Source organism: Danio rerio, chromosome 12 (assembly GCF_049306965.1).
Source record: "Danio rerio strain Tuebingen ecotype United States chromosome 12, GRCz12tu, whole genome shotgun sequence".
Taxonomy (NCBI): domain Eukaryota; kingdom Metazoa; phylum Chordata; class Actinopteri; order Cypriniformes; family Danionidae; genus Danio; species Danio rerio.
In genome coordinates this window covers 38,185,903-38,212,148 of record NC_133187.1, presented here as the reverse complement: position 1 = coordinate 38,212,148, position 26,246 = coordinate 38,185,903, and the positions used below count along the sequence as shown (strand labels likewise).

The 26,246-nt window shown below is 36.7% G+C and overlaps 2 protein-coding genes and 1 long non-coding RNA gene across 4 annotated transcripts; 2 read left to right on the top strand and 1 right to left on the bottom strand.

Annotated features, from left to right (window-relative positions):
• Window positions 1–24,578, bottom strand: LOC141376854 (uncharacterized). Of its 2 annotated transcripts, XR_012388121.1 has the most exons (5): window positions 24,222–24,578; window positions 7,461–7,569; window positions 6,883–6,967; window positions 5,150–5,223; window positions 1,151–1,291 (listed from the first exon to the last, which is right to left on the bottom strand). It is a non-coding gene; the product is annotated as an uncharacterized lncRNA (long non-coding RNA). The 2 variants fall into 2 exon arrangements; XR_012388122.1 differs by lacking the exons at window positions 6,883–6,967; window positions 24,222–24,578 and adding an exon at window positions 18,380–18,514 and having other exon boundaries at window positions 1–1,291.
• Window positions 1,153–17,917, top strand: kcnj16a (potassium inwardly rectifying channel subfamily J member 16a). Its single transcript, XM_009306838.5, has 2 exons — window positions 1,153–1,246; window positions 13,465–17,917. Exon 2 carries the CDS (start codon window positions 13,476–13,478, stop codon window positions 14,640–14,642), a length of 1,167 nt encoding a protein of 388 aa, XP_009305113.2. The 5' UTR covers window positions 1,153–1,246; window positions 13,465–13,475; the 3' UTR covers window positions 14,643–17,917.
• Window positions 17,644–25,438, top strand: kcnj2a (potassium inwardly rectifying channel subfamily J member 2a). Its single transcript, NM_001331216.1, is given in 2 exon segments — window positions 17,644–18,788; window positions 21,550–25,438. A coding segment is annotated over 1 exon segment (1,284 nt). The 5' UTR covers window positions 17,644–18,788; window positions 21,550–21,797; the 3' UTR covers window positions 23,082–25,438.
• Window positions 25,439–26,246: the final 808 nt, after the last annotated feature.

The following is a 26,246-nucleotide window of genomic DNA, read 5'->3' as shown; positions in this document are numbered from 1 at the left end:
GGCTACTTTTCTGACCATTGAGTAACTCGGGAACATTGTTGTACAGTATATGGAAGATAAAAATGCTCAAGGATTTGATCTTAAATATCTAAATTTGGGTTCTGAAGACGAATGAAGGTCCAAGGAGAGTAAGTAATTAATAACATAATTTTCTTTTTTGGGTGAACTAACCCTTCAAGGCCCATCCATACTAAGTATAAATATTATAATAATTTTCACACCATTTAATATTTTGTCTTTTATAAGCACATGCTAGATATATGTTGTCTGCCACTTTAAATGCTGAACACATCTGTTAATGCTGTTCATGACTTTATTGTACACCACCAGGGAGAAAAAAGGTTCTGAAAGTGATTCCAATGACATCGCCAACCTGATTTCACCAAGTAGGACATGATCCTGGATTAACATCTATGTCGATCCTGGAACAACATTCCAATCAGCCAAACAGAATTAAGGGTTATGTTTACAGTTAATGTTAAGTTTAGGCTTACGGTTAGGGTTTTGCACTTCTAGATGATTGTATTCAGCAATTATTTCTCCTGATTTTGGAAATAATTTACAGTTATGATTGGGTTTGGGGGTAGGGAATAGCTATGGATTACCTTTTGTAACAAAAATGATGTTCCAGGATCAACAAAAGTATTAATCCAGGATCGCATCATACTTGGCAAACTCATGACGTGCCCAACGACATTTTATCTCAGTTTCAGTATAACAGGGTAGAGTTATTACCCGTGGTGTGAACAACCCTACTTTTATTCATTAAAAAAAAAAAAAACACTGCACAATATTTACAGCAGTCTATTTACATTTGTCTCCTCCTTTCGTTTACCATTATTTGTCCTAAATTGTCCTTAACCCTATTCTTGACTGATGTAGTTTTGCTAACTACAGAAATAAAGACTATTCAATTCAAACAGATACACCTGATAAACACAATAAAATACAGCCTAACTTCAAAGCATGAACAGAAAGCCCCACCCTTATATTTATATCATAGCATTATTGAGTAATTGACGTCTACAACTCATTGAAGCAGTCAGTATGGCTGCAAATTCAACATATACTCACTCACACAGAGCATGTGATTTTTTTCTTAAGCATGCGTACAGGTGGGCTGGTTTTCTGTCTGTCTTGACACACTTACCCAATCCAAAACGGCCAGTGGAGTTTGAGAGCAGTTCTGCACTCAGGTGGAAACTTCAAAGAACGCCACACTCTCACAGCAACAGACACAGAGCAGGTAGGCACCATTTGCATTCTCATTCGGCTTGTTTATTTACCAGAACTGTGAGAACAAATGAGAGTATTATTTTATTCATTTGTTGTGATTGTTACTTTTTTTGTCAAATAATGAAGCTTAAAAAGATCTTAACTTAAACTCGAATATAGCACAGAATATATTTCAACCTTAGTGTTGTGTTTAAATAATTCTAAATGGACAAAAAACATTTTGTCTAGCCCGAAAAGGTTGTCACCCTCCTACCAAATCCTCCCCAAAAGGGCTATTCCTTGTTTCCTGTTGCTGTCATACACAGATCAGATATGAGGCATGTGAGAAGCGATAAACCTGGTCTGATAAGTTTTTGGGGCGTTAGAGGAAGGGCTGAGCCAGGATATGGGTGACACAATAGGAAGAACAAGCTCTGAATGAGAGCACAAAATCAGTATCTGTAATCTAAAAAAACACTGGACTCAAATGGCCAATGAAAGCGGGAAAACAGTCATCTGTTAGGAATATTATTTTATTCCATCGATCGCATTTCATACTTAAAAATAGATCTACAAATACTATTAGTTAGTGATGTATGTATTAGGCCATTAAAAAATCTTTACCAGCGATAATTCATGCTGTTTAACTTTTATAGTCGGTCTCTAGGAGTTTTCTTGGAAGGTCTAAACAGCTGACAGAGCATAAATCTCCATGTTGCATGAACATTCCATCCCAATTAGCTTCTATTAATCTTAAACTTATAAAATGCTGTTGTCACATATTCCGGGAACATTAGAAATGTCAACATCCTTGTTTTCAATGTGCGCTTCGGGCAAAGATTAACGGAGCTTGGCTAACATGCTACTCGTGTTAATAATAAAGTGGCAATTTAAGCATACTGTAATGCGGAAAAGTCCTAATAGGGTGACCAAACAGCTTAGCCTTCATTTAAATTCGTCTTCGATCTCTGTGATTCAAAGTCAATTACACTGTAAAAATATCTGTAAATTAGAAGTTTTCCTTATTTATTTATGATTTAGAATTGCATTTTGGGACTTTAATCTTTCCTCCAAAAACTTTTAGGCCTGAAAACTTTAAAATGGTGATTTTTTTTACATTTTTAATACATTAAAGTAATATATTGTCTAGTTTGGTGTTGTAAATTATGGTACAAAATCCCTTTAACTCATTTTAAAAACATTACGTAAAATTAAACTTTGCTCAATTCAGCCTGGCATGCAGTTCCAAAGAAGCTTGTGATGGAACTGGTAAAACTTTAGCTAAATAAACTGCCTTTAACTTCCTAGGGATTGAGAAATCGAAGGTCATTATGGGTGAGACAGGGCCCAAGGCAAAGAAGTTCTGTTCCCCACATACAGGGTGGTTTCGTGCGACTGAACACTGTGTATCTGAATGGACGTTATTTGCTTTAACTGGGCATGTAATGGTCTTGTAAAGCCCTCAAGCAGTGCAGGAAACATAGCGGAGGTATGCTGCACCGGGACTCTGACATTCAGAACATTGCCATATGTCTCACATGAGCAGTTTATGCATGCGACCTTCTCCCTTGGCTGACTGTGAGTGGTGTAATCAATTTGAGACAATCGAAAGATGCAATCGTACATTTAAAGACAGCACATGTACAGTTGAAGTCAAGATTATTAGCCCTCCTGAATCATTAGCCACCCTGTATATTTTCATCATTTTCTGTTTAACAGAAAGAAGATTTTTTCAACACATTTCTAAACATAATAGTTATAATAACTCATTTCTAATAATTGATTTCTTTTGTCTTTGCCATGATGACTGCCCATTGTGTTTTACAAAATATTTGTAAACATGCTAGTATTCAGCTTAAAGTACAATTTAAAGCCTGTAAAAAGTCTGCGCTGTAAAAAGTGTGGCCTTGTGGATTTTATTATATTTAATATGTACACTTTATTTAATAAAATGAATTTTCTGTTTTTGGGGTTGTTTTGTTTTGAAATTACTTTAAAATGTATGTAATAAAATATAATTAATTTTATTATGAAAAAATAGCTATTATTTTTGAATAATTTCAAAAAAGGAAAATAATGATTAAATCCAACAAGATTAAAATGAGCATTTTCAAATTCACAATCCTTTTCTGTTACAACGATCATAGCACTAAACGATTTCAAAGTCAGAGGCAAACTGTCAGATTGTCTAGCCAAGGAAAAGTTGCCCTCACTGGATACACGAGTGATGAGCGCCCATCCATCACCTGGAGGTCGACAACTCCACAATTGTCACAATTGTAAAATACTTTAAAATGCCAAAAATTGGGGGAAAATAAACAAGGGGGCTAAAAATTCAGGGGGGCTAATAATTCTGACTTCAACTGTATGTCCTATTTTCACTGGTAAAGAAAAACAAATATTTCAATTCTGTTCAGTACTCGCGTGAAATTGAATCGCATTGTTTTCTCTGGGATTTTTTTTTTATTGCACATGTACAAAAGCTTATACTCATCAATGTGCAGTCCGTGTAATATAGCTAGTGTTTAGGTTAATTAGGTTAACTGGGCGAGTTAGGTTAATTAGACAAATAATTGTATAATGATGGTTTGTTCTGTAGACAACTGAAAAAAATGCTTAGGGGCTAATATTATTGACCTTCAAATTAGAAACTGCTTATATTCTAGCCGAGATAGAACAAATAAGACTTTCAACAAAGAAAACATTCATTAATTCATTTTCTTTTCGGCTTAGTCCCTTTATTGATCTGGGGTCGCCACAGCAGAATGAACCGCCAACTTCTCCAGCATATGTTTTACGCAGCGGATGCCCTTCTAGCTGCAACACATCACTGGGAAACATCCATACACACTCATTCACACACATACACTATGGACAATTTAGCTTACCCAATTCACCTATAGCACATGTCTTTGGATTTGTGGGAGAAACCGCAGCACCCAGAGGAAACCCATTAGAACACGGGGAGAACATGCAAACTCCACACAGAATTGCCAAATGACTCAGCCGAGGCTGGAACCAGTGACCGTCTTACTGTGTGGTGATTGTGCTACCCACTGTGCCATCGTGCTGCCCCAAAAGAAAACATATTATAGGAAATACTAAGAAAAATTCCTTGCACTGTTAAATTGTATCATTGGGGAAATATTTGAAAATTAAAAAAAATTCACAGGAGAGCTAATAATTTTGACTTCAACTTTGTGCCCTGAAAAACAAAAAGTATTTCTGAGTTCTTTAAACAAATACAATTGAAGGCAAAATTATTAGCCCTCCTGTAAAATTAGTTTCTTTTTTAGATATTTCCCAATTGATGTTTAACAGAGGAAGGATGTTTTCCTATAATTTTTTTTTCTTCTGGAGAAAGTCTCATTTCTTTTAGCTTTTTAGTTAACTGAGAGCAATTTAAAACAAAGGATAAAAAGTAGTTTAAGGTTAATATTATTGGCACCCTTAAGAACTTAAGTTTGTCAATTGGCTGAACAGAACAAACTGCTGTTGTCCAGTGACTTGCCTAATTAACCTAACTTGTAAATATTGGCATCTTGCAAAATATCTACAAATATTATAGTGTCATTTAAGCAAAGACAAAAGAAATTAGTTATGAGAAATTAGTTATTAAAACTACAATATAATGTTTAAAAGAAAGGTTCCCTACATTAAATAGCACTTGGGGAATATTTTAAATTTTATAGGAGGGCTAATAATTTTGACTTCAACTGTACCTCTTAGAGATGGCATTGTTGTGCTTCCTGATGTTTGAAAATAGTTCATAGACCAGACACACAGAATTCAGACCAGACACAGTATTTCCCTGTTTTGTACACATCGACAATTATCTCTGAATTAATCTGGTGGTCAGGTCAAAACAGTAAACATGGAAGAGAAAGAGCTGTTCACTTTTCAAACACACTTACTGTACTGTAGTAATACTTACTGGTGCAAGAGTGATTTGATGAAACACCAGCATCCTTGAAATGATCTGGTAGTATCATTTTTCATGACAGTCATCTGAAGGACAAACCAGAATTGACATTGCAATATGCATATTTTCTGAATATATACATTTCATTCCACTGCTTAATGTAACAAAAAAAAAAAAAAATCTATAAAGTAAATTGATCTCATTTGTTTCTGCACAAATAAATAGTGTAGTCAACATTTAAAGTGGATCAAAAATGTTTTTCAAAATTGTTCTATGACAAGAATGGGTGTCGTTCAATAGTTTTAGGGCAACAAGTCAAAATTATTAGTCCTCCTGTGATTTTTTTCTTTTTTTAAATATTTCCTAAATGATGTTTAACAGAGTAAGGAATTTCTCACAGTATTTCCAATACTATTTTTTTCTTCTGTAAAAAGTCTTATTAGTTTTATTTTGGCTAGAAAAAAAGCAGTGCATGCAATGGCGCACACACACCAATAGACCCAAGTTTAATCTTTGTTTCATTTTTTGATGTATGTCAGTGCTGTAAATGTGCCAGAAAGTTAACCCTGGTATTATAAAATCAATCTGCTGCATCTGACGCTATTGCTGTGTCTTTAATATAATGTTATTAGCCCAGGGGTGGCAGTCCAATACAACTAGTAATTAAAAGCTACTATAATAACTATATAGTAACTAAACAACTATTTTGTCTTTTCAGTAGGTTATGGATAAAATCTGGTAATTCTTAAGGTTTAATAAAATAAAAATAAATAGATTTTTGGAAATCACCAGGCAACCCCCCTTCATTGTCCCCCACTTTGAGAACCACGGGTCTACAGAACAAACTATGGTTATACAATGACTTGCCTAATTACCCTAACTTGCCAAATTAACTCAGTTAAGCCTTTAAATTGCATTTTAAGCTGAATGGACCCTTTTCACAAGACCCTTTTTTAAATCCTTGAAAGTTTTTTTTATATATAAAAAACATATGAACATTTATATGCATTTATGAATGTATTATATCATCTTTGCGACAAATTACAAAAAACAAATTACTGCTTGTGCAAGTTGTTTCTAATGCACCATTTTTGGAGCTGAGAGTAAATTTAACCTTCTCTCCTCTTGGTGCCGTCATCAGTCTCACACGTTTTTTTCCTTTTTCTGAAAGTCTTGATAACACCATCATGGAGTTTTTCTATTTCAGCAAATAGGATTGTAAAAAAAAAAATAGAATTACTCCCACTCCCACTAAGTTTACCCAACCGTGACACCGTCCACTACTGAAAAACCTGGAAATGTGAAAAGGGTCTATACTAGTATCTTGAAAAATATCTAGTAAACTATGTACTGTCATCATGGCAAAAATTAGGGGAAAAAAAATTTAGGGTGGGGGGGTGGGGGGGTTGGGGGGTGACTGGGGGCCTAATAATTCTGACTACAACTGTATATTCATCATATTCAAAAAATCAGCAGAAGGATGTTTAATGCTTTGACTATAATAGCATTGCTTTGTTGAATTGAGAAAAATTGATCAGTTCAATTTGTGAACTAATTAGGTTTTGGGAGTCAACAGATGCAAGCTAAAGAATGATACATTCATGCACTGGACATCACTAACTCAGTAACCACAGAAAAAAACAACCAGGACATTTTTCTGATTTTTCCTCTTTTTATTGTTCTGCATAAGAAATAAAGGCAGTAAACAAAAATGTGTTGGGTTAATGAAAGCTGTGAAAAATTACCCAGGAGTCAGTTCTAATTGTACCATCTGAGGAGGCCATTGTTAATGTCTCCACAAACATTCTTTCTGAAACAGAGTAAATAATGCTATTATATATATATATATATATATATATATATATATATATATATATATATATATATGAGAATTTATATTATTGGCATTTATCTATTGGCAGGATTATGCATACATGACAAACTTCACCATTAAGGACTAGTAACAACAATAACAATATTAATAATAATAATAAATAGTGGAGATATTTGAGTTTTCATATTTGAGAAGGCCTGAATTTAAAGTTATTTGGATTGTTTTTTTTCACACAAACAGAACACACAACCGCAGCAGAACCTCTTTTGTTTTATCCCAGTTCATGAGAGAAGATATTTGGATGACAATTTGACTATTTCACATGATTACATAAATACCAATCCATAATCTTACTGGAACCTACAGCCCAGTATGGATGGGTGGAGGTAGCGATCAGTACAGAGGATGCTCACAGTGGTTTGGCTGTAATATATCAATCCACAGCCAAACATTCTCCCAATGGAAAGCTTACATTCCTTTTTCATTTACCTTCTCATGGTGTTTCACTTCAGAGATGCTTCCTTTAATGGTCAATAGAGAAATCACAGGACTCCACCCGGATAACAGTTTCTGGCGTTCCTGGCAGAGTCGCTTCATCCTGCAGTAAAAAAAAGCAAAAAAACACTAAGCTCCTTATCAAATCAGTAAATGTTTTTCTAAACAAAAATTTGAAGGGAACATGGGTGAACCAAGCTGACAATTCTGTACTCATTTACTCATTCTGAACCATTTTCATTATGGTTTGAGCTTTCAAGGATGCAAAACCACCATTCAAGTTATGTATTCCATGTTTTCTTAAGGCCTGTGATGGCTCTGTGTGAGATAAATGTGTTACTGATGAAGTCTTACAGTAGGTAGGATATTGTGAAGTTACATACATGAACATACATTTTCAACAATATTTTGTAAGGTTTTGGGTGAACTATATAAAGATAAGTTGACCTAAAAATGTGTTATTTGGAACTACATTTGTGTTTGAAAGAAATGAAAATCTATGTAAGACTCAATTTACATGATGAACAACTGAAGAGACTTCCAGACATTCAAACCTGGATGTTGGTAATGTGAAACACCAGCCTGATCGCACGAGAAAACAAAGTATTTTACGTTTTGTCAGTTTAGTGGCTAATTTGCACAGATTCATGAGAGTTCAGTCGTACAAAGATGTACAATCTTTAAAAAGAGGCATGGCAACATAACCCCACCCCCTAAACCCAATAACTGGGGATAAGCAAATTGAACTAAATTATACCAATGAGATTCACACGAATTAGCCACTCAATCAAAAAGTTACGAATTGCAATGAGATTGATTATGGTATTATAACGATATTGACTTGGTGAAAACGGTTACTTTAAACACTAAGTAATTTTGCTACTATACCTGTTGTCAGGTCACACGTCAGGTCACACATAAAAAAATGTCACAGTTACAATAGGGTAACACTTTAGAATAAAGTTTCAATAAAATTATATGAGGTGGGAACTCGATGAATGGCTTTAAATTACACGCTGTGCGTTACATATAAAACAATGTAAAAATTACTCAGCAACCTAAGACAAACCTAACAAAAGTGGAGAACTAACAAAGAATATTAGATTTCCCCATGCACAACTACTACACAAGGAGGTTGCATTACGTTTTAAGAATCCCACAAACTGGAAAGACCACAATAGTTTGCTGCTATGAGGTTTGTGTCACATGCAACAAATTTGTTCTGATAAACTGTATTGACATTGAGCAGAAGGACTACTAAAAAAATCAAATAAATAAATATCAGTGATAAACATTCAGAGGTTATGATCTTAAAATAGATCTGGAAAGCTTAAAGCAGTCAAACCAACTTCCAAGGAAAGCATGAAATGCAGAAAACAATCTAATCTGAAAAAAATCTACAACAATCTCTCTCGCTGTATTATTAGTCAGTAAATAAAATAAAAACAATTAAATGCAGAAGTCTGTACTGGTTAAACTGAACCACTGGACCACTGACAACAATACATACAGAAAAGTAACAATAGAAAACGAATTCCTCATCTACAGTGGTGTAAAGTAACAAATTACTAATACTCAATATACTGTAACTGGGTAGTTTTTCTCAGGAATTGTAATTTACTAAGTAGTTTTATAAACGTGTACTTTTACTTTCCATTAAGTACATTTTTAGTGCAGTATCTGTACTTTAACTTCACTACTTTAACCTGCAGTCACTACTTTATTTTTTCTTGTCAATGGGGATTAGAAAAATCAGTCCTGTGATTCCTGTCCAATCAAATTGCATATAGAAAGTAAATCGCATCATAATGAACTACCTCAAAACATGGGTGATTTATAATTGCAGCAAACTGTTTGGAAGCACTAAAAGTGTCCAAGATGAAATCCAAAATCTTTACAAGCATTGACCCAGAGACTGTTTAGATGCATGTCACTGATGAGAAGATAATGAATGTTTACTGTATAATGACCAAAATGGCCTTAAACTCCCAGTAGGCACAAGACATCAACATGACGTTAGATTGATGTTGTACTCCAATATCATGGGGACGTTGCATTTTGTTTGGAAATGAAAATCGGTTGACATCAGAACCCAAAATCAGGTTAATGTCAGAGTCCAATGTCCAACCTAAAATCAACCAAATATCAACGTCTAATGTCACAGCTTGACATCGTGTGGATGTTGCCACTATGACGTCTATCAGATGTTGGATTTTGGTTGTCATACCTTACGCATAAATGTCAGTATTTGAGGTCAATATGATGTTGGTTTTTGATGTTAGTTTGACGTTGGATTTTGATCACTTCTCAACACAATCTGAAATCAACCAAATATCAATGTCATTTAATATCGTTATTGGACATCAAAATAGTGTTGTCCTTAGATGCTGACCAGACATTGTATTTTGTTCATCTGATGTCAAGACCTATATCTAACCTAATATAACATCTTATGATGTTGTGTGCCAGCCTGTTGGCCAATAACTAAATGCACTTTTACATTTTACACTTTTACATTTACACACATCTACAAATTACATGTAAATGCATCAGCTTTTAATCCGTAATACTCACTATTCTTGAGTACTTTTAAAAGGTTCCTTTTTTACTCATACTTTGGGTCATATTTACAACAGATACTTACTGGAGCTACATTTTTAGGCAAGTAATAGTACTTTAACTAATGATTTTTCAGTACTCTTTCCACCACTGCTCATCTAAAATACTATGTTTTTTAAACACACAAAGCACAGAAAATATTTTGCGGTGTTCATTTGGATGAAAGTTATGTTTCCACTGCTTAGCTGGAAGTACATCCTTGATAAAGGACAGGGACACATCAAAGATGCCAGAAATTCATGTTAATAGACGGAACATGAAATGCGTGAGGAGTAATTATAATCATCTGTTCACAGTCCGTTCCTTGTTAAACACAATGTTCTTATTATGGTGGTGTGGAAAATTTCATAATCTGTGTGATGCGTCTTTATGGTTGTCTGAAAGATTGTGTTCTTTTCAAAAAGCAAGAAATATGAAAGCATGTGGCTGAGTGTGTGTGTGTGTGTGTGTGTGTGTGTGTGTGTGTGTGTGTGTGTGTGTGTGTGTGGTGAGAGAACTTTCCTCACGGTTGGTCATCATTACCAGCAAGTACTGTATGTATTTACATTGCCTCCCATTCATAAATGTAATGTGTGTGTGTTTCATGTGCGTGGGTGTTTGAGCTCGTGCGTAAAACCGCAAACAAACGTCTGTACATCATCCTGCTCAAGACAAGAGGGGAAAGTCCATGGCATGGTGTTTCTGTTTAGCGTTGAGAAAAACAATGTTGAAAAACATTTAGAAAAGTCGACCGTTATGAGCATGAAGCGTCTAGACCTGTTCCTAAACAACTATTTGCATAATAGTCAGCCACCGTTTCACAGAAATACATGCATTTTGTATCTGACACTCTGCCATAAAGCAGGGATTTTCAAGAATCTCCTTCTGCCCCTAATTTTAAACCCTTAAGCCGGGCACAATGTAAACTCAGTCAAAAGATCGGGTCTATGTTCTGGTCCAGCATTCCACATGGTGTCCCCAATCTAAGCTTGAGTTAAGTCATTTCCCTAAAACTGCCAAACCACTGACCGCAACCCTTTTTACTGTCACCACCCAGCCTTAAAGTTGGCCCTAACTGGACTGCCGGTGGTACTTATGACCAATAGACAAAGTATTGTGGTGTTTACGAAGTATGTCCTTATAAAGGTTTGCTATTACCAATTTAGCAGCAATGTACTAAAACACAATGCCACACTTAGGGTTTGCCTTATTTGCTTGTGACATCAAGACAAAGGTGGTCACATTTTACAAGTTACTGTGTATTGGCCTTATCAATCCACTTAAAATGCAAAGAAAAACATCTAAAATACCTATACTGTAATGTTAATGTCAAAATACAAATACAAAATGTTTTGTCAGTCAAGGGCACACTTCAACTCAGATTTCCCTCAAAATTAATAGAACACGATTTACACACCACCATAACAGTTGCTGTCACAACCAAGGATGTGTTTAGTGTAAATAAAACTTTGTAAAGGAATAGTTGAGCGAGTGTGCTCAGTGTTTCTGTTACTGTGTTTTGTGTAAGCACAGTAAGGCTTATCATACATTTGGGTGGTCAAAAGGTCTCTGACAAATCCTCTATAGACATCATTATAACTCGCAGTAATGTTGTATATCGATTTACTGTTTTTAAATCAGATTTATGGATGTCCCAAAGAACGCCTCAGAATAACAACTGTTGTTTTCTCATGATCCCATGACAAAAATAAAAAAATGTTTGTTGCTCTCCATTTCTCTGGCCAGCCACAAATCATTTAATCGGCGTCTGTCAAACATCATTCTGTAACAATGTAGACATCTGGACTCGTGAGTTGGCTGAATTTAAATTTCACTACAGTTTGTGAATCACTATTAAGTCTACAATGATAAAGCTGCCAATTTCTGAGATTTTGGATACTGATTTGTTTGAATGGATGGACAGACGAATGGATGGGTTGACAGATGGATGGATGGATGGATGGATGGATGGATGGATGGATGGATGGATGGATGGATGGATGGGTTGACGGACGGTTGGATGGATGGATGGATTGATAAGTGGAAAGATAATTGAATGGACGAATGGATGGATAGGTTGACGGATGGATGGACTGATGGATGGATGGACGGATAGGTGGACAGATGAATGGAAGAATGAATGGATGGATGGACAGATGGATGGATGGGTTGACAGTTGGATGGATTGATTGATGGGTTGAGGGACGGATGGATGGATGGATGGATGGATGGATGGATGGATGGATGGATGGATGGATGGGTTGAAGGACGGATGGGTGGATGGATGGACTGATAAGTTGACGGATAAATGGATGGATAGATTGACGGATGGATAGGTTGACGGATGGATGGATGGATGAAATGAATGGATGGACGGATGGATGGATGGACAAAGGATGGATGGGTGGGTTGACAGATGAATGGATGGATGGATGGATGGATGGGTTTTATGGATGGATGGATGGATGGATGGATGGATGGGTGGGTTGACAGATGCATGGATGGTTGGATGGGTTGACGGATGGACGGGTTGATGAATAGGTGGATGGATGGATGGGTTGACGGATGGATGGATGGTTGGATCATACCTGCCTGTTTTTCCCAAGAGTCTTCCGTATTTCAGACCCATCCCCCGTCCATCTCCCGGATGGTTCTGTCTCCTGGAAAACTCCCGGAATTCCACCTCTATGGTTGAGTCCCCATGCACACCAAACCCAACGCGCAACCATGTTCATACCCACTCCCCCGCTCTTCAGTTTGTTATGGATGGTGGGTTTATGAAGGGTGGGTTTATGGAAGGATAGATGGGTTTATGGATGGATGGGTTTATGGATGGTGGGTGGGTGGATGGACGGGTTTATTGATAGATGGGTTTATGGATGGTGGGTGGGTTTATTGATGGATGGATGGATGGATGGGTTTATAGATAATGGTGGGTTTATGGATGGATGGATGAATGGGTTTATGGATAGTGGATGAGCTTATGAATTGCTGGATGGATGGATTGATATGGATGGATGGATGGAAGGATGGAAGGATGGATGGATGGATGGATGGATGGAAGGAGAGATTTAATTGGTTGGATGGATTGATGGGTTTGTGGAAGGATGGATAGATGGATGGAAACATGGGTATATGGATGGATTTTATGGATAGATGGACAAACAGTGCACTAAGAAATGGTTTCTAAACAAAAAAAACAACAAAAAAGAAGCCACTTTTATGTCACCTAATCATGGTAATGCATAAAAGAATCAAAACAAGACAGAAAAAAATTATAATGCCTTATTTAGTATATCTTTATATAGTCTAAACATATCTGTATTGGTTTATGTACAGTAAATGCAGTGTTGTGGCAACTTGTGAATCTGACTTTGCACTCTTCTCTTTATCTCTATAGAGTGAGGCAATATGAATTCAGGTAAGGTGCAGTACTCTGGAGTGAAGAGCAGTGACAATATTCAAAGTGTGGTCACTGACGACAGCTGTTACTCCAAGAAGAAGCGATATGTGAGAAAAGATGGGAGCTGTAACATGGTACCCCGGCATGTTCCAGAAAAGTGGCTTCTGTGGGTCACTGACATCTTCACTACCTTGGTGGAGATCCGCTGGAGAGTCATGCTCTTGACATTTGCCCTCTCCTACATCTTATCTTGGCTGTTTTTTGGAATTCTATTCTGGATCATTGCATTAACACATGGCGATATGAAAAACCCCAACAATGAGCCATGCGTTTATGAGGTTCGGAGTTTTACAGCTGCTTTTCTTTTCTCATTAGAGACCCAAACCACTATTGGTTATGGCTTTCGGGGGATGTCTGAGAACTGCATGATCGCTATCATCGTAGTTACCATCCAAGATGTCATTAGTGTGTTCATTGACACTTTTGTCATTGGCATTGCCGTTGCCAAGATGGCGTCTGCCCGTAAAAGAGCCCAAACAGTTGGATTCAGCAAGTGTGCAGTGATCAGTATACATGATGGTCACCTATGCCTATCATGGCGGGTCGGGGACTTCCGGAGGAACCATATGGTAGAAGGAACTTCTAATGCACAGCTAATAGAGTTCCAAGCAAACAACAACACAGGGAAAGTTGACATCACATACAAAGACCTCATCATTGAAGAGAGGAGCGTGATCTTGGCAACCCCAACCACTATAATCCATAAAATACTCCCTGGAACGCCTCTATACAAGATGAGCTTAAAGGATCTAAGAAAAGAGAGCTTCGAACTAGTGGTCTCTTTCACTTACACAGACGATTGCACGGGCATCCTTCACCAGACTCGCACATCTTACACTCCAAGCGAGATTCTGTGGGGCCAGAACTTTCAGGAGATGATCAGGGTCACCCGCAAGAACTACAGAGTGGACTACGCCCTATTCAACCACACGGTTAAAGTCCTGGTGCCAGAATTAAGCGCAGAGGAGTATGACCTAAAAAAGTACTCTGAACAGCCAAAACACAAACCGCTCCACATAAGTTCACCAACACCAGCTGTGGAATTGGTTAATGGGAATAATCTTGAGGCAGAAAAAGCATCCACCAGCAGTGCTGTCCAAGAACATAAGCTATAACTGTGACCTTGATACAGCCTTCCTCTGTAATAGCACTTTGAAATGTGGTCTTCTATAAGCATCTCCTAAAATTTATGCATTTATAGTTTGATTTAGACTGAGGGCCAACTTTACTATACGGGACAAATTGTTGAGAGTGTACTTCTGACAATGTGTGAATTAGAGAATACAGACAGAGCTGTTTATTTACATAATGCAGAGTATTAAGCAGCAAAAACTAGGCTACAAACAAGCAGATCTATTTATGATCAGGTGCAGGTAATACTAACAACACAGACCTAAAACAGGATAACCGAGTCGTATCTCATGTGGAAACATAACTATTTTACCTATTATCAAAAAAGTGGCTAAAAAAACTAATTCATACAATTCAAATATACGACAGGAGACTTGCCTCCAAAGCCCAGCCCTAAACCTACCCATCACTGGGGGATAAGCATCATACAATTCATACTAAAACATACAAATGAGATCATACAAATGAATAAGAATTAGACATTAAATAAAAAAATTAAGAATTGCAGATGGATGTATGGATGGATAGATATATGGATCAAACATACGACTGGAGGCTTGCCTCCAAACTCCACCCCTAAACCTACCCACCATCAGGTGATAAGCATCATACTAAAAAAATACTGGATGGATGGATGGATGGATGGAACGACTGGATGGAACGGATGGATGGATGGATTGATGGATGGATGGATTGATGGATGGATTGGATTGAACTGATGGTATGGATGAAACGACTAGATGGATGGATGGATGGATGGATGGATGGATAAATGGAAAGGATGGATGGATGGATGGATGGATGGATGGATGGATGGATGGATAGATGCAATGGATGGAATGACTGGATTGAACAGATGGGTTGAATGGATGGATGGATGGATGGATGGATGGAACAACTGGAGGGATGGAATGACTAAATGGATGGAACTGATGGATGGAGCAGATTCATACAAATTCATACAACTCAAACATACAACAGGAGCCTTGCCTCCAAACCCCACCCCTAAACCCCCCATCATTGGGGGATAAGCATCATACTAAAATATGCAAATGAGATCATACAAATTTCTACTTATTAGACATTAAATCAAAAGGTTATGAATTGCCATAAGATTGCGTTGAATAACCCATGCTTTTTTAGCACAAATACTACCCAGCAAACAAAAAATCAAATAAATATCTATGACATCTAAAATTGAATAGACATCTATGATTAGCCCAAAACTGGACTAGTCATCAAATAGACAGACTTTATATGTGCAGTCATTCATTTCTGTTCATTTGATGACTAGTCTACTTTCGGCCTGTTCTTAGACGTCTATTTTCACTAACAGCCTAAATTTAGCCCTTTTTTATAGCCAAGATGACTATGTTTAGACGTCTATTAGACATCTTTTAAAAACAAAAACTGCTTGCTGGGTAGTAAACTGACTAAAGTAACCACCTTTAATGATTTTTACAAATAGAACAATCTCATAAATTGTTAGCCTGTAAGAAAACTCCTACAAATGCATTGACCTCCAAAAATAACTCTGTCCAACAAAAATACATTTCACCACTCATTTTCTAACAATAAGCTGTCAGTAAATCAAGACAGTTGTTTTTAATGCATAAAAGGCGGTTTGTAAGTAAATCTGGCTCATACTAATGTGATGCAGAAGACCCTAATAAACAACAATAATTTGCTGGACTTTTGAATTTGATGCAAAGAATTGGAGAATTACATTTAAAATAATAAATTTTGTTAAAATATAGTAATTTATTCTTTAAATTAATTTAGCAATCTTGCACACACACAATATGCAGCAGAAGCACACGCACGCACACACACACACAAACACACATCTATACTGAAATCACAGATGTAGTAAAGATTCTCAATTTAATTACAGACTCTTTTTTCATTGAAGTTTCTTTGATATTCCAAGATGTAAAAAATAATACTTCCTTGATTCAATTATGAGCCCAAACCCTCAACCTACATAAGAGGGATTGGATCAATTATAATGACAGTGACGTTAACCTGAGCAGGTAATCAGTCACTGTGTATCTTTGGTATTAGGTGAGGAAGTGCAGATTGTTGTTCCACCTTACTTTGCAAAGTGGTTAACCTATTATTTTTGTCTCAATTTTCAATTCTTGCAAAGCATTCATCTACTCCCCCAAAATACAACCTGACAACTGATTAAATGTACAATGTATGGTTATTGAGCGATCAATTCAATGCAGTCTGCAATATTTACATTAGTTTTTTAGTTATTGTTACTTTTATTTATGCTAATCAGATTGTTAAATGTAAAATCAGATTACAAAAAGAGTAAAAAAATCCTTAATATTTAATAGTATTAGGTTAAATTACTACTGTTGTCACATTTTATAACTGTTAAATCATACACTGATGTGACTACTTTGACCACATCCAGTAATTTGGCATGACAGAAAAGCTCAAGATGTCCTCTTCAAGACAGGCAGACAGACTTAAAACAGTGGCATGTATGGTCTTGGTGATATTAACAAAAACATATGTCTACTAGAGTGAATAAAATTGCTGGGTCTCAGGAGGTTTTTCTCCGAAACTGAAGTCTCCAGCCCTCCACCTTGTGGTTGGATGCAGTGCTGTCCAAGCATCGCCTCAAATTAGGCTGAAAGGTAAACAGAGGCCGGACAGCTCACGCACCACATTTGGAGAGATGGAGAAACATTCTTCTCACTGAACATTAAAGGATCATTAATTAATTTTACATTGGTCTTGAATTACTGATTCCCTTCAATACAATAGAATACAAGAATTAATGAATACATTCTGAGTAGAATTATTTTTTATACTGTGTGTTGATGACTCAAGTACATGTAAACCTTAACAAATTACCCATGGACTATTTTAGTAAATGTGTTGTTATTGTTGTTTGTTTGACTGGTTTGTTTTTGTTTTGTTGGGGGGGGGGGGGGTATAATAATAATAATAATAATAATAATAATAATAATAATAATAATAATAATTACAATTTGTTTAGCTACAGTTTTACTACAAAATACAGTGGCTAAACTATGGTTAGAGTAGCAAAAACATCATTAATTTGTAGTTGCTACAAAAAACATGTTCTCTTAATATTATTTGTAGTAAAACAATGGTTAAAGACTTCTGTGGTTTTTGTCAATGGCATAAACAAGACTAAGTCTATTATGGTATTACATGCTAAACTATTAAAACAGAATTTGTTTCGTGAAACAAAATAAAGGCTATTTATTAAGAAATGTTTGGTGTCCACTTACATTGTGTTTATTTTCATATTAAAAATTTATGACATATGAAGTGAGATTCGATCAAGCATAGTAATCTGCAAATCTTTTATTTCAGAAATGCGTTTTTTTTTCTGAAATGGCAGTTATTAAACCCTGTATGAACTATACAAGCCTGTTTATTAAAACGCTTGGGGTAATTACACCACTCTTCAGAGTTAACCTGTCAGTAATTTTCCTCAAGCTCAAACAAAATGGACTTTTGTTGGTACAAGTCAGAAACTGGCATTTTAAAATATGGTCTGTTAACAAGTGAAACATAGGATATTAACATATGCTGTCAAAGTAACGCCTGATATTAAGAGAAACCCGCATTTATACAGGCAAAAGGCGAATTTTCCATTGTCTGTTCAACATATTATGACTAACGTGTAGACCACAACGTTGAATCAAAATCATACTTCTGAAAGAATACATACATTTTAGACACCCACAAGGTTTTGTTTTGGCTTCCTTTGAGAGGATTCAAGCCCTTATTCGCGCGCTGCTGTTCTCTGTTTCACTTGCTCTCTACCAGTCCGTGAAGAACATTGTTTTATCCGCGCGTGAAAGTCTCCCTCTCATCTGATTGGCTGGTTTCACGGTAGGGGGCGTGACAAGCCGGTGCGTGTTATTTAAACGGATTTGAAGCCTAGAAGCAACAGCACATGAGTTACCGCACGCCGCAAAACAAGAGGAGAAATGTGGTGATTTCTGTTCTTGCACTACAAATACTTTTAATACATTACAAATAGAGGAGAACATCAATGCGAAGACTGTGGATAGTAACGCCATTCGTGGGATATTTATAAATGAGAAGGGTTTCGTATTTCATCTACAGATGACTAGGTAAGGTCATATATTTGCTGACATGTTTTATTTCATGCATTTGTAAATAAACTCGCACTGTGTGGGGAATGAGATGTGTTTTGTGCTGTACATATTAATTTAATTCTATTTTAAAATAATAATAATAATAAATCATAATTGTGTCTGCATCATTCCATGTGTTCAGCTAGATTTGATATTTTACAGCAGTAAATCTTAGCATATATATTTATTGAAAGTTTATTGCAGTAATTATGAAAAGTCTGAGAAGCAGAAGGTTTAAACTTAATTTAATTTTACTGAAACACACAATAAATATTTAAATATATTTTTAATTTTTAGTTTGTTTGTTTTGCTTTATTTTGTTTGTTTGGATTATGATCATTTCATAATTTAGCCAGATTCTACCTTTAAGTTTATGACTCTTTAATTGATATGAAAGTGTGATCAGTTTTCTTATTATTTACACTAAAGGTAACCTTCACTTTAAGTTTCTTATTACTTTAAGCACTTATTTAGTAGTTATTCAGGAGAAAGAAAGGAGGAAAATGAAATGAATGTCTTTCCGTCTCACACCTGTTGAGTTCTGTTTCTGCCTGCATGGCACATTTGACTTATAAAGCTACCATGCCGGGTTTAATGCTGCATTATGTGTATTTAATGCATTCAACATGTGATGTCAATTGTTATATAGCCTAGTATTGTCTTATTCGACAGAGCTCACTGTTGCTAAGTGTGCATTTGTCTAATATATTTGGAGCACAGCTGTGCTCAGCAGTTGTCAGGCGTCAGTCGGCTGACAGACACGCAGATCTTTTCTGCCATAAACACTCAGAGACTTTCAACTGGCAGCTAAATTGGTGCTTAACTTGTTTGTCAGGACCGTGCACATCACATAGTGTAAACTGTTAACAGCGATGATGGGGCAAAAGGAATTTCCCTAAAATATGCAACCATATTTTTGAAGTAATAATCTTAGATTACTCAAAAGAATTTAGACTTTTATGTAACATTTTCCATTGGTCCTCACTGGTCCGCGCCATCAAAATAAACATCTTTCCTAGATAGAAACAATGTCATATTAGGGTTCGTGTAAGACATAATAGCATCTATCAACCTGCTCCTTATCTGAAGGTTTATGGGGCCGCATGTGAAAATGTTGAACCAAAAGAAATAAACTTTTGTTCTAGTTGGAAGGATATAATCCTGCAGTAGTTTTTCTTCAAATATATATATATATATATATATATATATATATATATATATATATATATATATATATATATATATATATATATATATATATATATATATTTTTTTTTTTTTTTTTTTTTTTTTTCTCTCTTTCAATCTTTCATTGATTATGTCATTCACTTACTCGCTGTCCTTTCACTCTCTGTATTCCGTTCACCTGCTAAATAGGATAAAACAGGACCTTTCTACTCAGTTATGGTTGCCAGGAACATTGAGGGCAGAATAGGAGCTTTAATGAGTAGTGTTTTAGCCCTCCCCAGGGAATTGTCACAGTGCTGTCATTATACTGCTGAGAGAGAAGATGAGGTCCCAGAGGACAAGCTCTCGAGTCAACAAGCCTCGTCTTAGTTCCCGCTCTGCACCCTACAGAAAACCAGTCTTAGCTTGTTTTTACATTTGCTTGCGTTTAAGAAATAGTTCAGAATGTTATGTACTTTGCTACATTATTTGACCAGGTTACTCGTAATCATTTAATCTTAATGCATGTTTTTTTTTCCACTGACTAATTGAGCTGGTTTTAAAATGCATGAAATGTCAACCCTTTAGGGAGCAGTCCTGACTTTATATCGCTGTTGTGTCAGCTTTTACCTGGAATATTTGTGATGACATTCTCTTTAAAACATTTTTATTATTGTTCAGTATAACAAGAAAGGCATTAAATACAGGCTCTAGGTTTAGAAGAGGTAATGCCTATTTAAATTATTGCGATGTAAGAGACATATGTTGCTGAACAAAACAAATTTCCATTCACCCACACTCCTGATTAGCACACTATGTGAAAACGGGTATTATTAATGGTCCTGTGGGCAATTACACTATATGCGTGAGCACATAAACAGATATGTTGGCATAGCATTGAAAATTAAGATGAGGAGCTCGTTAAAGTGTCATTGTATTAATGAAAATTAAATATTGTTTGTTTAAATCAAAATTACAAAAGTGTTGGTGATCAAGAAATATACTATAGGTCTAAAAATATTTGATATTGCAAGAAATGTTCACTATTTTGATATTTATGAAAATATGTGCATTATTTTTGTCAACATAAAACTTATGGATGAAACACATTTTGGGAAAACAATTACATTTCACTGTTTAATTCTCAGCCTTGCTAAGCTTAAAATGTAGAGGCGTCCAGCTTGAGTTCTGTTGTTTAGTCCATTCAGAGTAAGTCCTGTTGGCTAACACTGCTATTTTTTTAATCTAAAAGGAATGGACAGGGTCATCTTGAGTTTCAAAGTATGAGTTTTTGATTAAGCACATACCATGCTTCAAAGTCGGTATTATTACATGTGATGCAAAATTCAGCGGGAAATGTTAACATTATGATTTAATCAGTGTACAAATTTATCAGTTCAAGCTGAGACTTGCTTGAGAATGCATGAGAATTATTTGCATTATATTTGGTCTCAAAGTTATTTGCCGTTAGGTTCAAAAGGTCAATGTTTTAAAAAGTAAGAATATTGAGTTTAACGTGGAGTAATTGCCAATTAACGTTAATGTGTCTCTTGTTTCTTTTCTCTGATAGGACATTTGATCAATGACATCACCGGAGTAGATGAGAACGCAGTGATAGCCCCTTCTGTGGCCCTTCTGTCAATCAAAAGGTCCAATTAGAGCAAAGAGACGCCTCCTGCGTCCGGCTCTGAACATCCACACCATTTTCTGCTTGTGTTGGTCCCCGTGAGTGTTTCAAAACTGTTTCTCCAACGCTTTTTCCAAAAACTAAGACTGTTTTCCAAAGCAGAAACAGCACAGAACTCCCAGACTGAGGTGATGGGAAGTGTGCGGGCCAACCGCTACAGCATTGTGTCATCAGAGGAGGACGGTATGAAGTTGGCCACTGCTGCGGTGCCAAATGGGTACGGTAACGGGAAGAGCAAAGTGCACACCCGTCACCAAACCCAAAGCAGGTTCGTCAAGAAAGACGGACACTGCAACGTGCAGTTCATCAATGTCAGCGAAAAGAGCCAGCGCTACCTGGCTGACATCTTCACCACATGCGTGGACATCCGCTGGCGATGGATGTTCGTTATCTTTTGCTTGGCCTTCCTGCTGTCGTGGCTGTTTTTTGGATGTATCTTCTGGTTGGTTGCCATATTCCATGGAGACCTGGAGAACAATGGTCACAAGTGTGTCTCCAACGTCAGTAGCTTCACTGCTGCCTTTCTCTTCTCCATCGAGACGCAGACTACAATCGGCTATGGTTATCGATATGTTACAGATGAGTGCCCCATCGCGGTGTTCATGGTGGTGTTTCAAAGCATAGTTGGCTGCATCATTGACGCCTTCATCATCGGTGCAGTCATGGCAAAGATGGCAAAGCCCAAGAAAAGGAACGAGACGCTGGTGTTCAGCCACAACGCTACGGTCGCCATGAGGGACAATAAGCTGTGTCTGATGTGGAGGGTGGGGAACTTGCGCAAAAGCCACCTGGTGGAGGCCCATGTCCGTGCTCAGCTCCTCAGGTCTCGCACCACAGCCGAAGGAGAGTTTATCCCTCTTGACCAGATGGACATTGATGTAGGCTTCGACAGTGGCATTGACCGCATCTTCTTGGTGTCACCCATCACCATCGTCCATGAAATCGACGAGGACAGCCCTTTCTATGATATGAGCAAACAAGAAATGGAAAACTCTGACTTCGAAATTGTGGTCATCCTGGAGGGCATGGTGGAGGCTACGGCAATGACCACCCAGTGTCGTAGCTCCTATGTGGCGAATGAAATCCTCTGGGCACACCGCTTTGAGCCAGTCCTCTTTGAGGAGAAAAACTATTACAAAGTAGACTACTCTCGCTTTCACAAGACCTACGAAGTCCCCAGCACCCCGCTGTGCAGTGCAAGGGACCTTGCTGAGAAAAAGTACATCATATCCAACTCTAATTCATTTTGCTATGAGAACGAGGTGGCCCTTTCAAACAAAGAGGAGAAAGAAGAAGGGCACGGGGACAGCCTGGGGCCTGGGGGAACAAACACGGAAACTAGCTCAGACTCTGAACACAGCCAGGCCACCGTTCCCTTAGAACCTCGGCCTCTACGGCGGGAATCTGAAATATGACTGTGCAAAACTGGCGGGAAGGTTTGACAGACACCTCTTCATACAGGCACAATTGAGCTGAACTGAGCCCTTCGGCGAATCAGACTCAAGCTAACGGTACAGTTACGAAGAGGAAGCAACTGTACAAGAGTGTTCTTACGAATATGCATGGTTAAATAAACACAGCATAGAGGCACTGCACAGCTTAAGAAGAATGCACATCAAGGAAGGGGAGGAGAGAGTTTCCCATTTTGGCAACACTACCTTTTCAGACCGTTGCTTCTGAATGATATAAAGCCGAGAGGATGTAACTGGTTGGCAAAACTTGAAAATGAGCAGGCATGTGTCCATGTGCAGTTGTCCAACGATATGAGAATGATTTAAGCTCAGACCAATATTTGCTGCTATCGGAGGTGATAACGAAATAAAGGTACAAAAGTTGTCACTGAGGCGGTACCTTTTTAAAAAGTACACTTTTGTATCTAAAGGGTCCATGTTGGTATTAGTACTCAAAGTGTGCATATCATCACCTTTAATAGTGACAGCTTTTGTACCTTTGTTTCAGAAAGTGTATCATTGAGGAAAATGTACACTGTAAAACACAAAAAGTTAAGGTAACTCAAACCATTTGAAGAAACCAATTGCAACAAACCATTTAAGTTCAATAACTAATCCTATTGAGTACTGTGAACTTAATCCATTTGAGTAAACGAAGCAATTTAAGCACAGTAAACCCCAATAAATGAAGAGAACTCAAACCAACTGAGTACTGTAAAACCAATTAAGTTAAGGCAACTCAAACCATTTGAGGATCCGGATTGCTACAAACCATTTGAGTTAAACTAATCTATATGAGTACTGTGAACTTACTCCATTTAAGTTGAAGTAATGAGGTATTTAATTGACTCATTACTTTCAACACTGAGTTCAAGGCACTTTACAAATGAGTAGAAGTAACTCAAGAAATTGAGTTAACTACACTCATTTCATTTGATAAAGTTGACTGTTGGGTTTTACAAAGTACTCTCATTCGATTCTGTGAAAAAGCAATTTTCAAATTAACATAACAATAGATCATACAAATAACATTATACAAATGAGATAAAACAGCCAGGAGTGTTAGTCAATGTCTTAAGTATAATTAAAAAGTCCTGTTCTTACCGTCTAGTTAATTATTCCATCATCCCCTCTTTTCCTTTTTCTATTTGAGTCCACTGGCCTTCGAGTGAGCCATGGGTATTTCTGGAACAGTGAGGGGGTTTAGTAGGTGGGTGACCTCTATTTGGAAATACAGACACACCGTTGTCCGTCTTAAAAGAAAAGAAAGAAAAAACAATGTGTTGGAACTCGGAAGCCCACCGCAGAACACGGTTATCTATAGGGAGAAATGCACAGGAACATGCCTGTTTATTGTTATATCGATTATATATATGGGACAGGGTCTTTAAATCAGTATCAGTCATCATGTCCACAGGGACAAAGAGAGTGAACGTGTTAATGAATGTCTTTCTACAAGTGCTGCTATGTTGCATATAGACTTTTAGACTTAAACCAAAGAGTATTCAAAATGACCTTTCATAAAAGAATTTAATGCATTCTTTATTAGACATAGGACAAGTTATGAGGTGGAGTAAAAATATATATATATTTGTAAGAGGAGGGGAAAAAAGTTTTTTGTTTGCTTACGCACATATATGGTTTATTTTTATTGTTTATTTTCTTGTTCGAAGCCAAACATAGAACATGAATAACAGAGCCCTTAGGAAATAAGAGAGCTACAGGTTAGCCGACCTTATTTCAGACTCCTTTTCACCCCAGAACTTCAGTGTTACTGTACTTTAGTGCTACAAAAGTGTTTGGGTTGCTAGAAAACCTTTTAGATTCAAAGTTGTATTTGCATGGATTTTTATTTACAAACAGTTTCAGTGAACGACGGGAGAAAAAGGCTTGGGTTTTATTGGAGAGGAGTGGGGCGGAAAACACAATCCACTCTCCCTTCTGACTTTAAAACTCTCTAATAATTAATTATTTCTCAATCAACTTTAACCTCTTGCCTTGCCTGACAAACTGCAATACAACCCTAATGACTTGTTTGGCAGGTGTACCAAGGACTGGGTATGTAGGACTGGGTAATTAGACTGAGATCATGGTACTGTGATCCAATGACAATCAGAACACAGAATCTGAGCTCAGAACCGCACTTGCACACAAAATGTGCTCCTGAGATATCGCTTGACGTTTGATTGTGATGTCTAACATGTCTCCTGTCACCCTCTTTATTTTTCTTTCCTTTTAATGCCCGACATACAAACTAGAGCACTTTCTCCAGAAAGCTCGATAAAAGGAGACTATAAAATTAGAGGATATTTATTTTGAAATGATTCTGCACGTGTTAAACGTACAGAGTATAAATTGCTATCAATGCCTTTTCAACCATAGCTTTTTTATTACTTTATTTTAGGCATTTTCCTTGTTCAAGAGACACTTGATACACATTAGTAAACCTGGTTTGCACTAGGCTACTGTTGGCTCGTTTCAGAAAAAAAAATGCTCCTCTTGCTCTCTGTTGTAAATATATCCCCATATGCAGTTTTTGTATCAGTCTTCCCTATTGTACTGAAAGAAAACAATGGAATGTACAGATTTTTATATTATGATTAATATTATTGTTGTTCTTATTATAATTATTATTATTGTAATTATTATTGTACATGCTATTTTATTTCATTTTTTCAATAAAACAAGATTGAATGGTCAAAAGTCAACGTGTTCCTTGGGTAACTTGGGATTGGTGATATCTTTAAATAAACATTGGAAACACTGGAAAGACTAACCATAACACATAAAACACAGATATACAGCATGAACGCTGTAAACTACTGACAGCGGCTATAAATTTGTCTGAAGTATTCTTTTAAACTTTCAAGCTTTTCACTTCAAATGCACACATGTTCTTTTATTTATGCATGATTCTTCAATTAAAGGGCAATAATATCCCTGTAAAATTCACTCTCCGTATACAGTTGAAGTCAAAATTATTAAATTAGAAGATTTTGCCAACATTTCTAAACATAATAGTTTTAATAACTCATTTCTAATAACTGATTTATTTTATCTTTGCCATGATGACAGTAAATAATATTTTACTAGATTTTTTTTTTCAAGACACTTCTATACAGATTAAAG